General features: G+C 34.4%; 2 protein-coding genes across 3 annotated transcripts in view; one reads left to right on the forward strand and one right to left on the reverse strand.

Moving 5' to 3' along the window:
- LOC145671408 (uncharacterized) overlaps positions 1 to 15748 on the forward strand; it is a 107154-nt gene that overhangs the window by 76149 nt on the left and 15257 nt on the right. The gene's annotated exons all lie outside the window — the stretch shown is intronic.
- LOC145671407 (uncharacterized) overlaps positions 14332 to 15748 on the reverse strand; it is a 35779-nt gene continuing 34362 nt past the window's right edge. For both annotated transcript variants that reach the window (XM_081740560.1, XM_081740559.1), the window contains exon 3: positions 14332 to 15726. In XM_081740560.1, the coding sequence (XP_081596686.1) occupies positions 14697 to 15726 (1030 nt within the window). In that variant the 3' untranslated portion in view covers positions 14332 to 14696. The remainder of the gene's footprint in view (positions 15727 to 15748) is intronic.

The following is a 15748-nucleotide window of genomic DNA, read 5'->3' on the forward strand; positions in this document are numbered from 1 at the left end:
AGTTTAATAGGGCTTGACATTGATAATTAACGATTATATTTGGCATGCGTATGAGATGATTTGACTTGAATTTTACTTGTGAAAACAAGCTTCCCGGAAGCCTTGCCCTGCTGTAACTAACTAGTTTGCCAAAAGCTTGCAGCAGGCAAATCAGCTTGTGGCAAGTCGATTGACCTGCAATGACAAGTTTGCCGCAACCTTGCAGCAAGTTTAAATTGGAGTCTGTGTAATAATATTAATTATTACTTTTATTATTCCTGAAGATTTGGTAGGTCAAGTACTGAAACATCCGGGTATTCAAATATCTGAATATAATAAAACATGTGTCATCGCAAATCAGTCGCCAGCAAAATTCCTGAAGTAAAAAAATGCCAGACCTGGATTCGACCCAAGAACCTCCAGATTACTGGCTAACAGCCTTGAAGTAGCAATTGCGTGACTTGAACGCGTTTTGGACTTTGACCCCGACGTTTGTGACGTCATAGGTCAAAGGTCAATGACCTTGCCCGGGGTCAATGACCTAGGGGTACCTAGGACCACCTCCTCTAAATTTTGGCAGGGGTACGATGACCCACCCCCTAAATTTTGGCAGGGTACATAGGACCAACCCCTTAAATTTTGGAAATTGCCAAATCTAAAAATTTGGTATGGTAGCCTAGGACCATAGTATGTACTTCTATCAGTATTGGGTGTCTATATCGTTCCCTTTCATAGGTAAAAAATTGCCAAAAATAAAAATTTCGGGTTTTTTTTACCTAATTTATCCCCTTTGATAAGGTATTATTACCCTATATAGTTATATGGGCGTATACAGGGGTCCATTACCTTTCATAAGATATGGGTACATTAATGCAACCCTTTAAATTTTTGGGAGGGGTACCTTGGCCCACCCCTTAAATTTTGGAAATTGACCAATTTAATCATTGGGTATTATAGTACAGGACCCTAATATGTATTATGATAAATTTGGGTGGTCCACCTCGTTCCCTTCTAGGGGTACAAAATTGCCAAAATATAAACGTAAGCAATACGTTGCACCACGTGTTTGTTCTTTTGGCCCATTTTATTTCTTTGGATGAGGTCCTATTACCTTATATGGTTATATGGTTATGTATAGGGGTCTATTTCCTATCATAAGACATAGGTACATTTGTGCATCCCTTTAAAAATTTGGGAGGGGTACCTTGGCCCACCCCTTAGATTTTAGAAATTGCCCATTTCACACATTTGGTATAATAGTATAGAACCCTAATATATATTACTATAAATTTGGATGGTCCATCTCGTTCCCTTTCATGGGTAGAGCTGCTCCGTGGCTAAGTGGTTAGCGCACGCGCCATTAGCGCGGGAGACCCGGGTTCGATTCCCGGCGGGAGCTCATGTGGTTCGGATTCCACGTTAATCAGTAGGTCCACGTCTCATATAGCCTCGCTGCTGAACGGGACGATAAACTCAAATTCAACTTAACTCCACCCTTTCATGGGTACGAAATTGCCAAATTTTTAGTACAACCACATGTTTCGTGTTTGACCTAATTTATTCCCTTGGATTAGGTCCTATTACCTTATATGGTTATATGCCCATGTATACTGGTTCATTTCCTATCATAAGACATAGGTACATCTGTGCACCCCCGGGAGGGGTACCTTGGCCCACCCCTTTAATTTTGGAAATTTCCCAATTTAAACATTTGGTATAATAGTATAGGACCCTAATATATATATATATATATATTACTATAAATTTGGGTGGTCCACCTCGTTCCGTTTTAGGGGTACGAAATTGCCAAATTTTAGTACAACCACGTGTTTCGTTTTTGACCTAATTTATTCCCTTGGATGAGGTCCTATTACCTTATATGATTACCCTATAGCCTATTCCTTAAATTTTGGAAATTTTCCAATTTAAGCATTCGGTATTATAGTACATGACCTCAATATGTATCATGATAAATTTGGGTGGTACACCTTATTCCCTTTCATGGGTAAAAAAAGTTGCCAAAATATAAACATAAGCAATATGTTGTACCACGTGTTTGGTTTTTGGCCCAATTTCTCCCCTTTGATGAGGTTTTATTACCTTATATGGTTATATGGTCATGTATATAGGTTCATTTCCTATCATAAGACATGGGTACATTGATGCTCCCTTTAAAAATTTGGGAAGGGTATCTTGGCTCATCCACTCAGTTTTAGAAATTGTTTAATATAAGCATTTGGTATCTTCGTCCAGGTCTTCAATATGTACCACTATAAATTTGGATGGTCCACCTCGTTCCCTTTTATGGGTAAAGAACTACCAAAAATCAAATTTCGGAGGTTATTGACACCTATTTTACACGTTATATGGTTTATTACCTTTATATGTTTATGTTCCCTTTTAAATTTGGGAATTATCAAATAACATAATTCGGTAAACGTTTTGTAGGACCATTGTAGATGTTGATATTCCTCTTATGGCCAAATATTCAAAATTAAAAAATTATTGACCTATTTTTTTATACGGCTTTATTATTGAATAACTACAGGATTTATTACTTTTTCGTAAGACAGGTGTATTTGTGTACCAATCTTAAATTTTGGGAGGGGTACATTTCTTATTGTCATATCAATAATTGGTAATTGTTCTTAGAATTGGGTGGTATTTCTTTCTTTGGGTAAATCATTGTCAAATATTAGTATCATCACGTGATCAGTTATTGACCTATGATGGGATTAGGAGTCCAGGACATTGGTACATTTAAACTTTCTAGGATAATTTGAGAATTGTCAAATGAAATTGCGTCATTGGTTTTGATTATTACAGCCTATGGACCAAATATAAACGTAAGCAATACGATGTACCACGTGATTGACCTTGATTAGGTAGTGTAAAGGGATACTTAGCTAACCTTATTGAATCTTATGACTCATAGTCTTAAGGGAATACATGCTACAACACTGGCAAAGTTATTGTTGATGCAATTTGATTGGTTGATCACTATCTTTCGTGCAATCTGATTGGCTGATCACTATCTTTCGTTCAATCTGATAGGTTGCTGATTTTCAAATCTTTGCTGCATTCAGTTTTGTTTTGTTTAACATTTAGAAAAGTTTTTGAAATTTTTGTTTGAAACTTTGGTTTGATATTTTTAGTTTAAATTTTTTTGTTTCGAAATTTTTTTGAAATTTTTGTTTCAAAATTTTTTGTTTGAAACTCTGGTTTGAAATTTTTTAGTTAGAAATTTTTAGTTTGAAAATTTTGTTTCGAAAGTTTTGTTAAAAAATTTTTTGTTTCAAAATTTTTTGTTTGAAAATTTTTTTGAAATTTGTTATTTTGAAATTTTTGTTTCAAAATTTTGTTTGAAATTTTGTCGTTTCAAAACTAAAAAAATTTTGTTTGAAATTTTAGTTTGAAAAATGTTCGAATTGTTTTCTGTTTAAAATTTTTTGTTTGAACATTTTTTTTGGAAAATTTTGGTTTCAAATTTTTAAGTTTGTGCACTCATTATTGAAGAACCGGAACTGCTAAGAAGAAAATTTGGTTTGAATTTTTTTCGTTTGAATTTTTTCGTTTGAAAATGTTTGTTTTCGAAAATTTTTGTTTCAAAATTTTGTTTAAAGTTTGGTTTGACATTTTTAAAAGTTTGTGCACTCATTAGTAAAGAACCGGAACTGTTTAGAACTAAAACCTTTCGCAACATTGTGGTGCAATAGTACACGTCAAAACGTGATAATGTAACGTCATCAGTTTTGCATCATATATAAGTATCGTTCGAGTTAGTATTCATGATAACGTCATCATGGCTACTTGTCTGCAGTTTCTAAACACACGTGATGTGAAGAAATCATTTACCAAGATTACTGATTTACAACAGAATGTACCTTATAGAATCTTAGCTAGCCAAAAAATCCCTACAAAGTTTGGATTAAGAATCGTAGTGAAGCTTGAAAATGATAAGAATATAATTTCACCAGCAAGATATTTACCCATGGAAGCATCAAAACAAGAAGAACTGCTGCGTTTCTTAAATACTGGATCTGTATCTTTATGTTACAAAGGATTCTTGGGTCGAAGTCATCAATTTAAATTTAGTACACAGCCGGTTACTTCAGCAATTGTGATGAAATCATGAATTCAAACGTCAGCATATTCCTTTGACGTCAGACATAGCTGTATGCTGAATGCGATCTATGAATTTGGTTGGTCAGCATGACGTCAGCAACTGTTATGAAACCATGAATTCAAACGTCAGCACATTCCTTTCCAATGACGTCAGCAATAACTATGAAATGAGCAAATACAATGTCATCTCATGAAATCATTTGAGCAAGTGCGTTTCAGGAGGAAAGATATGTACTTCTAACGATAAAGAATTCATCTTCGCAAGCTATTATCCAATAAATATATTTCAAACAAAACATGTGATGATTGGTATCAGTGCTAGAACATTTGAACCAGTGATTCGATTGGGCAAAGCAGAACAATTTGGTGTACAACTGACCTGTGAAGAATGGCAAATATTATGTTCACGAATCGACCAAATGAACGATTATTTTCATGATGAGCTAAATGTGACCATAGTCAAATCATTAGGCTCAAATCATGAAGTGGTGCTGCGTACAATCCTCGAAGAGAAGATGGTGCTGTTACGTAAAAAGAGTACATTCCATGTCCCTCGCAACATGGTGTATCTAACGAAAACGGAATGGAACAAATTCATCAGCGTATTTCAGTGTTAAACATGCAGTGGAAGTGTTCAACAAAACAAGTATATTCCTGAAAAAGTACTATTTTGAAAAATGTGTCACGCATATTGTACAACATGTATCTAGATATTGTGATGGTTGTCAACATCGTTCGTGGGTACACACCTGTATTGATAAACAGTTTATTTGTGATCAAATGGACATTGAGTTTCCACCAATTGATCTTGCAATAGACCTTAAAAGACCTCAATTGGAATTAAAATTATATGCTAAAGACAAACTAGTGCAAGAAGTTCAAAATACATTGTATCGACAATATCCACATCCTATATCTGGTATGGATGTATGTGGAGTGTAATAAAATGATCCATTTCAATGAATTGTCCTTTTTCATTTCAAGTACAACCCCATGTTTTGACGTGTACTATTGCGCCACAATGTTGCCAGAGGTTTTTGTTCTAAACAGTTCCAGTTCTTTACTAATGAGTGCACAAACTTTTAAAAGTATCAAACCAAAATTTTGAAACAAACATTTCAAAACAAAAAAATTCAAACGAAAAAATTTCAAACCAAATTTTCTTCTAAGCAGTTCCGGTTTTTCACTAATGAGTGCACAAACTTAAAAATGTGAAACCAAAATTTTCCAAACAAAAATTTCGAAAATAAAAAAGTTCAAACAAAAAATTTTAAACAGAAAAAAAGTCGAACATTTTTTAAACTAAAATTCCAAAAAATTTTTTTTAGTTTCGAAACGAAAAAAATTTAAAAATTTCAAACGAAAAAATTTCAAACAAAATTTTAAAAAAAATTTCAAAAAAATTCAAACAAAAAATTTTCAAACAAAAATTTTGAAACAAAATTTTTAAAAAAAACTTTCGAAACAAAAATTTTCAAACAAAATATCAAACGAAAAATAATGTCAAACCAAAGTTTAAAACAAAAATTTCAAAAACTTTTTTAAATGTTAAACAAAACCTAAAACTGAATGCAGCAAAGATTTGAAAATCAGCAACCAATCAGATTGCACGAAAGATAGTGATCAGTCAATCAGATTGCACGAAAGATAGTGATCAACCAATCAAATTGCATCAACAATAACTTTGCCAGTGTTGTAGCATGTATTTCCGTAAGACTATGAGTCATAAGATTCAATAAGGTTAGCTATGTATCTCTGTACACTACCCCATCAAGGTCAATCACGTGGTACATCGTATTGCTTACGTTTATATTTGGTCCATAGGCTGTAATAATCAAAACCAATGACGCAATTTCATTTGACAATTCCCAAATTATCCTAGAAAGTTTAAATGTACCAATGTCCTGGACTCCTAATCCCATCATAGGTCAATAACTGATCACGTGATGATACTAATATTTGACAATGATTTACCCAAAGAAAGAAATACCACCCAATTCTAAGAACAATTACCAATTATTGATATGACAATAAGAAATGTACCCCTCCCAACATTTAAGATTGGTACACAAATACACCTGTCTTACGAAAAAGTAATAAACCCTGTAGTTATTGAATAATAAAGACGTATAAAAAATAGGTCAATATTTTTTTTAATTTTGAATATTTGGCCATAAGAGGAATATCAACATCTACAATGGTCCTACAAAACGTTTACCGAATTATGTTATTTGATAATTCCCAAATTTAAAAGGGAACATAAACATATAAAGGTAATAAACCATATAACGTGTTAAATAGGTGTCAATAACCTCCGAAATTTGATTCTTGGTAGTCCTTTACCCATAAAAATGAACGAGGTGGACCATCCAAATTTATAGTGGTACATATTGAAGACCTGGACGAAGATACCAAATGCTTATATTAAACAATTTCTAAAACTGAGTGGATGAGCCAAGATACCCTTCCCAAATTTTTAAAGGGAGCATCAATGTACCCATGTCTTATGATAAGAAATGAACCTATATACATGACCATATAACCATATAAGGTAATAAAACCTCATCAAAGGGGAGAAATTGGGCCAAAAACCAAACACGTGGTACAACATATTGCTTATGTTTATATTTTGGCAATTTTTTTACCCATGAAAGGGAATAAGGTGGACCACCCAAATTTATCATGATACATATTGAGGTAATGTACTATAATACCGAATGCTTAAATTAGAAAATTTCCAAAATTTAAGGGATTGGCTATGATACCCCTCCCAGGGTGCATCAATGTACCTATGTCTTATGACAGGAAATGGACCCCTATACATGACCATATAATCATATAAGGTAATAGGACCTCATCCAAGGAAATAAATTAGGTCAAAAACGAAACACGTGGTTGTACTAAAATTTGGCAATTTCGTACCCCTAAAACGGAACGAGGTGGACCATCCTAATTTATAGTAATATATATATATATTAGGGTCCTATACTATTATACCAAATGTTTAAATTGGGCAATTTCCAAAATTAAAGGGGTGGGCCAAGGTACCCCTCCCGGGGTGCATCAATGTACCTATGTCTTATGATAGGAAATAGACCAGTATACATGACCATATAACCATATAAGGTAATAGGACCTCATCCAAGGGGATAAATTGAGCCAAAAACCAAACACGTGAATGTATTAAAATTTGGCAAATTCGTACCCATGTAAGGGAACGAGGTGAACCAACCAAATTTATAGTACTCTCTATTAGGGTCCAGTACCATAATACCAAATATATAAAATGAGCAATTTTCAAAATTACAGGGGTGGGCCAAGGTACCTCTCCCGGGGGTGCACAAATGTACCTATGTCTTATGATAGGAAATGGACCAGTATACATGACCATATAACTATATAAGGTAATAGGACCTCATCCAAGGGAATAGATTAGGTCAAAAACGAAACATGTGGTTGTACTAAAAATTTGGCAATTTCGTACCCATGAAAGGGAACGAGATGGGCCACCCAAATATTTAGTAATATATATTAGGGTTCTATACTATTATACCAAATGTTTGAAATGGGCAATTTCTAAAATTTAAGGGGTGGGCCAAGGTACCCCTCCCAAATTTTTAAAGGGGTGCACAAATGTACCTATGTCTTATGATAGGAAATAGACCCCTATACATAACCATATAACCATATAAGGTAATAGGACCTCATCCAAAGAAATAAAATGGGCCAAAAAACAAACACGTGGTACAACGTATTGCTTACGTTTATATTTTGACAATTTTGTACCCCTAAAACGGAACGAGGTGGACCACCCGAATTTATTATAATACATGTTAGGGTCCAGTACTATAATAACAAATGTTTAAATTGGGCAATTTCTAAAATTTAAGGGGTGGGCCAAGGTACTTTTCCCAAATTTTTAAAGGGGTGCACAAATATACCCATATCTTATGAAAGGGAATGGACCCTTATACATGACCATATAACTATATAGGATAATAACACCTCATCAAAGGTGATAAAATCGACCAAAAACCAAACATGTGGTATAACGTATTGCTTACGTTTATATTTTGGCAATTTTGTACCCCTAGAAGGGAACGAGATGGACCACCCAAATTTATCATAATACATATTAGGGTCCTGTAATATAATACCTCCCAATATTTAAATTGGTCAATTTCCGAAATTTAAGGGGTGTGCCAAGGTACCCCTCCCAAAAATTTAAAGGGTTGCATTAACGTACCCATATCTTTTGAAAGGTAATGGACCCCTGTATACGCCCATATAACTATATAGGGTAATAATACCTCATCAAAGGGTATAAATTAGGTCAAAAACCCCCGAAATTTTAATTTTTGGCAATTTTTTACCCATGAAAGGGAACAACATAGACACCCAATACTGATAGAGGTACATACTATGGTCCTACTAGGCTACCATACCAAATTTTTAGATTTGGCAATTTCCAATATTTAAGGGGGGTTGTCCTATGTACCCTGCCAAAATTTTGGGGGGTGGGTCATAGTACCCCTGCCAAAATTTAGAGGGGTGGTCCTAGGTACCCCTAGGTCATTGACCCCGGGCCAAGGTCATTGACCTTTGACCTATGACGTCACAAAGGTCGGGGTCAAAGTCCAAAACGCGGTCAAGTCACGCAATTACTACTCTTGACTACTGAACCACGATCACTACGCTGCAAATGATTCGTTTTTAGTCTGGTTAAGTTAGGTTTCTTTGGCTCTGCTTGCAAAGTTGTATGTTATTTTTCTTCGTTTCAAAACGTCTTTCATATTTCTTTTATGACGACATAAATGAATAATCTTCGGCAAAGTTTATATTAATAACTTGAATTGTTCGTAAACTTGTTGTTCACAAGTTCGTTTCTTCTCCACACTAAACTACAGATGTGACAGATTTAACTCTAATACTCTGCATTTGTTTCAGAGCAGTCGCCATTACCTGGTCAATGACACGTCGGGCACGATACAAATAGAGCGAATTTGTAGATGTATTTTCTTACGTTCATATCACAAGAAATAAAGGTGTGTAAGGAAAGTAATTTATATGCCCGAAACTTATAACCAAATTCTTTGTCCGGCACTATTATGTAAGTCGTGTATCTCAAGCGTCCCTGACAGTTGGTTGATTTATCATTCTTCTGAAGGCTGTAACTGCGCATTATCTGTCAGGCGTCAGATACTTGTTTATTAATCACATTGGATATAAGAAATTAATGGAGATGAATCGCGTCTGATATGGAAGAAGATAATGGGGAAATCAACGACTACATACTGAGTTGATTAACTTGGACTGCTTTTGTCTTGGTTTAAATTCATTTTTCTTTTCTTCGTTTTATTTGTCAGTTATTGCAGATTCTAATTCTGCGATTGAAAGTAAGGAACTTTTACTTAAAGCACTTTATCGTTATGTTACTAGATGGCTCTCTAATCGCAAATAATTGAGTATCATCGAACACACCTACGAGGTGAGACTGATGATACCTCGAGTAATACTTTGTAATTTTAATACTTGTCCAATAATTTTAGAAGATCTATTCAACATAAAATGAAGTTTCTTTTACCTCCCCAAAATTTCAAATATAAACCCTGTATCTTAAGGCTCACTCGGATTCTGCGACCAAAGATACGCAATTTTTACTTTAAGTATTTTTTCGTTATCCTCCTTGGTAATAATAATAATAATAATAATATCATTGTAAGTCACCTGAGGTTGATAAATGAAGGGCTGGTTCAAGAACTGGACATTCAATATGATGTTGTTGCTAGAACTTGCAAACAAATGAAGTTATGAACATTTTTGTAATAATATTCTTCAAGAACTGAGATTTTTCTGTGAGATTGTGGACACAATGAAAGTTGATTAACACCAGCTCTCCGTTCGGCATGAAGTTTCAATTAATAATCGAACGTAGTGCAAAAGACAATTAAGTTATTCATTTTTGTCATGATTATAATGACGATTTGATCTGAATATAGACGATGTGATTTCACGTGAGAGGTAAAAGTGAAAGTGAACATGTAATGTTGATCGGTGAATGTATTATGGTTTAAAATTAAACTATCAGTTTGTTGTTATGTTCAGTTAGATGTGCATAATTACGATTTGATTTGAAATTGCATGTAATTCCATTTGAGAAGTGAAAGTAAATGTGAACATGTAAAGTTCATCGATAGACTCCAATTAGTCATTAATCATTAGAAAAGAGAGGAAATGTGCTTTTAAAAATCAGTGGAACAAACATCATTTGACCAGAAGACATACGTATGTGTCATCCCTATGGCATGTTCTGTACATACTTATCATTTGTAGTAAATTACGGTCCAGTAACGTTGAGGCTGTTAGATATTGGTAGCAGTAATACTGTTACAGAAAATCTCTGAACACTCAAGATGTATTTCAACTAGCATGTATTAGAGGTCTCAAAGTAATGTTGTAACGTTCTCGATGATACGAGGATGGGGCAAACGCAAAAGATTATGTGCAGAATTAAGGGTAATATATATAAAGAAAAAATTTCGCGTTCCACACAATTCCACTTTGAGATCTTCTGTCGAATGCATCGTAAGACGCGTCGAGAAAACGGTAACTATAAAATAGTGTAACATTCCTGGTCGCCCGAAAACGGCGACAAAAAGTTTGATGATGTACTCATTTGTTGAAAATGCTCATCCTAGCATTTATATAGCTGCTGAACAATATGAGATTAATCACATATTTGCGAAAAGAATGTTGAAGAAAATAAAGTTTCATCCATACAAAATTCATCAGCTAAACGAAGATGTCTTTGATCACCGTGTAGGATTTTCTGAAGATATGATGAAACAAATTAATGATTCACCACCACTATTTTATTTTCTGATAAAGCCACGTTCCACCTAACTGGTTACATTAATAGATATAAATACAGGTTTCGATTTGGCAGCAATCTCATTGGTCTTTTCAAACACATTCTAAATCCTGAAAACTTGAATATCTGAGAAGCTGTGCTAAATAATACAATAACTGTTCACCTTTTTATTAACAAAATTTGATTTTTGAACCGTGTGAGGAGTTGCTTCGAAATCAAGTAGTTCCAACAATGAGAGGCACGGTAGAAGGCAATTTTGCCCACGGATGGTTCCAGCAAGATGGTGGAAGACCCCAATACATTATATATATGCGGCAATTTCTTAGCACGGGACTTCCTAAACAACGGATTGGCAGAAGAGGCGAGGTTGAGTGGCCCGCTCGTTCTCTGATTTATCGTCACTAGAACACCTTTTCTGGGGTTTTCTAAAAGTCGGAATATACCAAACAATGCCAACCAATTTGGACGATCTTTCTTAAAAGGTTATTGATAAAGTTGCACTTATTGAACTGGACGTCATCAGGAATGCAGTATTTATCTTTTACCATCGAATTGCTCACTGTCAGACCAAGAAAGTTGCGCAGTTAGAACACATGCTGTGAAACATCAGTTACATTTTGTTCATCTGCAAATTCTAGACAACCAAGTCGTGAGAAGCAAGAGGAGTAACGATAATCAAGTTCGAGAAAAACGGGAAGACAGTACGTGGCTTGTAAAGCTGATGTGTAGTTACGCATTCCTTAGCTATTGTAACAGTAAACTAAGATAGCAGGAAACGAAGACAGGACAACGATCTTTACTCTCGCATTTCATGTGAAACGGAATGTAGTTAGTGTTCAACGAAGTTAGGGTTATATTAAATCCAAGTGTATCAGCCACACTTCCCTAAGAATTTAACTGAACTTGGAGAACGGATTTAAAAAGCAGTTGGATCTACTGACTCTGGGATGTAGGAAAGAGTGTGCCAAGAATTAGACTATCAGACTGATGTATGTTGAATAGCAAATTGCATTCATCTTGAGCATCTTTGACAAGGAACATAACACACATGTGTTTATTTTAAAAAAACTCTTTTTGAGTTTTCTCTCATTAAACATAAGCTGCATGTACTTGTTAGTAAATAAACGTTTGTTTAACCTGTGAAATCGAAATCATTTACAGTACCTCTTTATATCAATTAAGTTTCTTTGTGCTTTATTCACGCTTTGTAAATTTGTTCTCCTGTGAAATCTCCGTCATTTATGTGCTTTCTCGTACTAGTGTGGAATAATGATTTTATTTAATCTGTCCGTGTCACGTGAAATTTAACGAACATATTGGTTTACTTGATCTTTACAATTCAAGGGAAGATATGTATTGTTGTGAAGCACAAACCCTTTCCTTTCCATAATGGTTTCCAACGGTCGCATTGAAATGTAATGAAAGCAATTTTGTTTTATGCTAAGCCTTTTTAAAAGAATGGTAACTTATTCCGTGTTTTTTCATTGCACCTCTATTTCTTTAAATAATTGGGTTATCATCAATCCGTGGTAAAGTACGGGATATTTCTCTTTTTGTGATTACAGCGCCACCTAGGTAGATAACGAAAGGTACTTTAAATAAAATTTGCGTATTTTCGGCCGAAAAATCAAAATCTCTAATTAAAAAAGCGGGTTTCCATCTGAATTTTTTTATATTGGCCACACGGAACTAAGATGAGGCCCCTGGGGGCAATTGTTCACAGAATTTTATAGGCCTTTGACATGTGTACATTCTTGCGTCACTAGATTTGTCATATTTTTTTGTCATTTCAGAAATATTTTAGGTCTCAAAATTAGGAGACATCGAGTCGTTACGATGATATTCATTATTCATCTTTTGTGATTACAGCGCCATCTAGTAGGATATCGAAAAGGTGCTTCAAGTAAAATTTGCTTAGTTTGAGCCTCAGAATTAGAATCTCTAATAAAAATAGGATTCCATTTGAAATTTACAAGTTGGCCCCTGGGTCCCTATAATGCGACCCGTGGGGCACTTGTTGTTCACAGAAATTTATAGGCCCCTGACATAGGTACGTTCTTGCGTAACCAGATTTGTCACATTTTTTGTCATTTTGGAAATATTTCAGATAGCAAAACAAGGGACGTCGATATGATGATATTCATCTTTTGCGATCGCAACGTCATCTAGAAAGATAACGAAAAAGTATTTCCAGCAAAAGTTGCAATACTTTCTTTAATGGCATGCCATGACTAGTAATGCCTAAATTCCCGGAAACATATTTTTCGAAAATATTCCCAAAAATGAGAATTTTCCGGGAATTTATCTACAATCATAAATAAGTTGGAATTCTATTACTATATTATGATTTCAAATTTAAATTCCTTTCTATATCATAGTATTTTATCACTTTTGTTCCCAGAAGAGTTTTCAAAATGTATATTCTGAACGATGTTGTTATTTTATTAATATTTTATTATATTTAGAGAGTAGGCATAAATGGATGTTTATTTACAATATGTTCTGTGTAAGTAAATAGGTTTCAAAAATGGTATAGTAAGTCCACATAGTTTTAAACCGCTAAAAAGTTTACATGTTTAATTTGATTTTCAAAACTTGACTCGACTACTGATATAAACATATTAAATTTTTAAATCTTATAAACAAAATAGGTTTGGTAATTGCCAGAACACACACTTCCCACCATTTTGTCAACTTGATAATTTTCCATGTCATATTGCCACACACGACCTTTCATCCTGCCCATTTCTCGAGATTTCATGCGTTAATTCACATGTAAGAGAAGTCCGAGTACGTAATCAGAAATTCGAGTCAGAGAGAGGAGACAGACTGACATCTATTACTAACGGTTGTTCAGGGTTTATTAATAGTAGTTCATCTCTATTTCTACGTAATCCTACATTACTTTATAAAATGGTCCCTTTTCATCATTTGTAAATTATTACTTTGCTATTTTTGGTTACTGTTTAACTCTTGGGGCCAGCTATTCCATCTATTTTTTTGCGATATTCTATTCCAATGAGGTTGTTTTATGGTTTCATACATTAAATTACGTTACCAACATTAAATTCAGACAGAATTGCCGAGCGAGAGTAAGCGAGTGAAGGCGGGTTAGAGCCCTGCAAGGAATGTTGTTTTCTATCTTCGTTACCAATAATTTCTTTTCTCACATAAATCACTTTCACTTACCTTTGCGGTTTGTACAAAATTCCTACTGCCCTAAAAAATTGTGTTTGATACTTTCTTGACTACTTGAACACCACTATCAGCTCATTTCTTTCGTAAATCGTCCTACTTTTTGCTAGATTGGGCCCCCAACAATACACAATTACCCTACTTTTTTGTGCAAATGGAAATGGAATTCAAAAACTCATTTTATTTATTATATACAGTACAGTCAAAAAATTATAAACTTTTTAACCTTCAAAGTCTTTAAAACCTAGAAGTAAATCGTAATATATTAAAATTATGTAATTTATTTATACCCTTCCCTTAATTTGGAAGTTAAAGAAATGGAAATAAATTCCTTGCTGGGAATTTATAGGGCAGGGAAAAAACCTGGGAATATTCACATTTTTAAAATTCCTTCCCAAATGGAATATTACCACTGCCCATCACTAACCATGACATGCGATATCTATTGTATTTTTCACCACACTCCTGACAGGTATTAAGTTTTCCGGTATTATGTAATACCATATTCTCTCAAAATTTTTCTCATTTATGAATTTTGGAAGTTACACTTCTCAGGTCTATCACTCGCATGTGTTAACATATGGGATTTTAAGTTACCTCTATACTTATAACCTTTACCACACTGCTGACAAGTATGAAATTTCTGAACTGAGTGCGTTAGCGAGTGTCTATTCAGTTTTGATCTATAGTTATATCCCTTTCCACACTCCTCGCAGGTATAAAGTCGCACACCTGTATGGATTGTCATGTGGCATTTCAACTTATATTTATCCTTAAATCTCTTCCCACATTCATCACACGTATATTTCTTATATGAATGTGTTAACATATGAAAAGTCATTTCTGGCCTATTGGTAGATCCCTTTTCACACTTCAGACTCGGATGAGATTTCTGATCTAAATGTGTTATCACGTGGGAAGTCAGTCTTGTCTTATTAGTAAACCCTTTGCCACACTTTTCACATACATAAGGTTTCACAGCTGCGTGTGTTACATTGTGAGCTATCAAAGTTGGTTTCTGTTTAAATTTCTTTCCACACTCCTGACAAGCATAAGCTTTTTCGTTAGAATGTATTAGCCTATGAGTTTCCATATTTGATTTCTGTATAAATTCTTTCCAACACACATTACATTTGTAAGGTTTTTCACCTGTATGTGTGAAGATGTGATGTCTCAAATCTCTCTTACAATTGTATCCCTTACCACATGCATCACACGTATAAAGTTTCTCATTTATATGTGTTACCAATATGTGACGTTTTAAACTTACATAGTAAGGTAGTTTCATACCACACTCTTGGCACGTATACTTCTTATCTGAATTTGTTGGCATGTGCTTAGTGAGATTTGATCTATTTCTAAATTCCTTGCCACTGGCTTGACATATATGAGATTTTTCATTTCTATCTGTTTTCATGTCTGTACCCGTACCTGACCTTATACTAGATATTTTGTGGCATCTGTCAGTTGTAGAGCAAATCTCATGAACACAACTAAACATTTCCATTCGTGAAGTAAAACATTTCCCTTTTGTCGAAACATCGCATGTATGGAACCTGTAACATAAGAAACAGAAGT

Source organism: Thermobia domestica, chromosome 15 (genome assembly GCF_964235325.1).
Source record: "Thermobia domestica chromosome 15, izTheDome1.hap1.1, whole genome shotgun sequence".
In the NCBI taxonomy this organism is placed as follows: Eukaryota; Metazoa; Arthropoda; class Insecta; order Zygentoma; family Lepismatidae; genus Thermobia; species Thermobia domestica.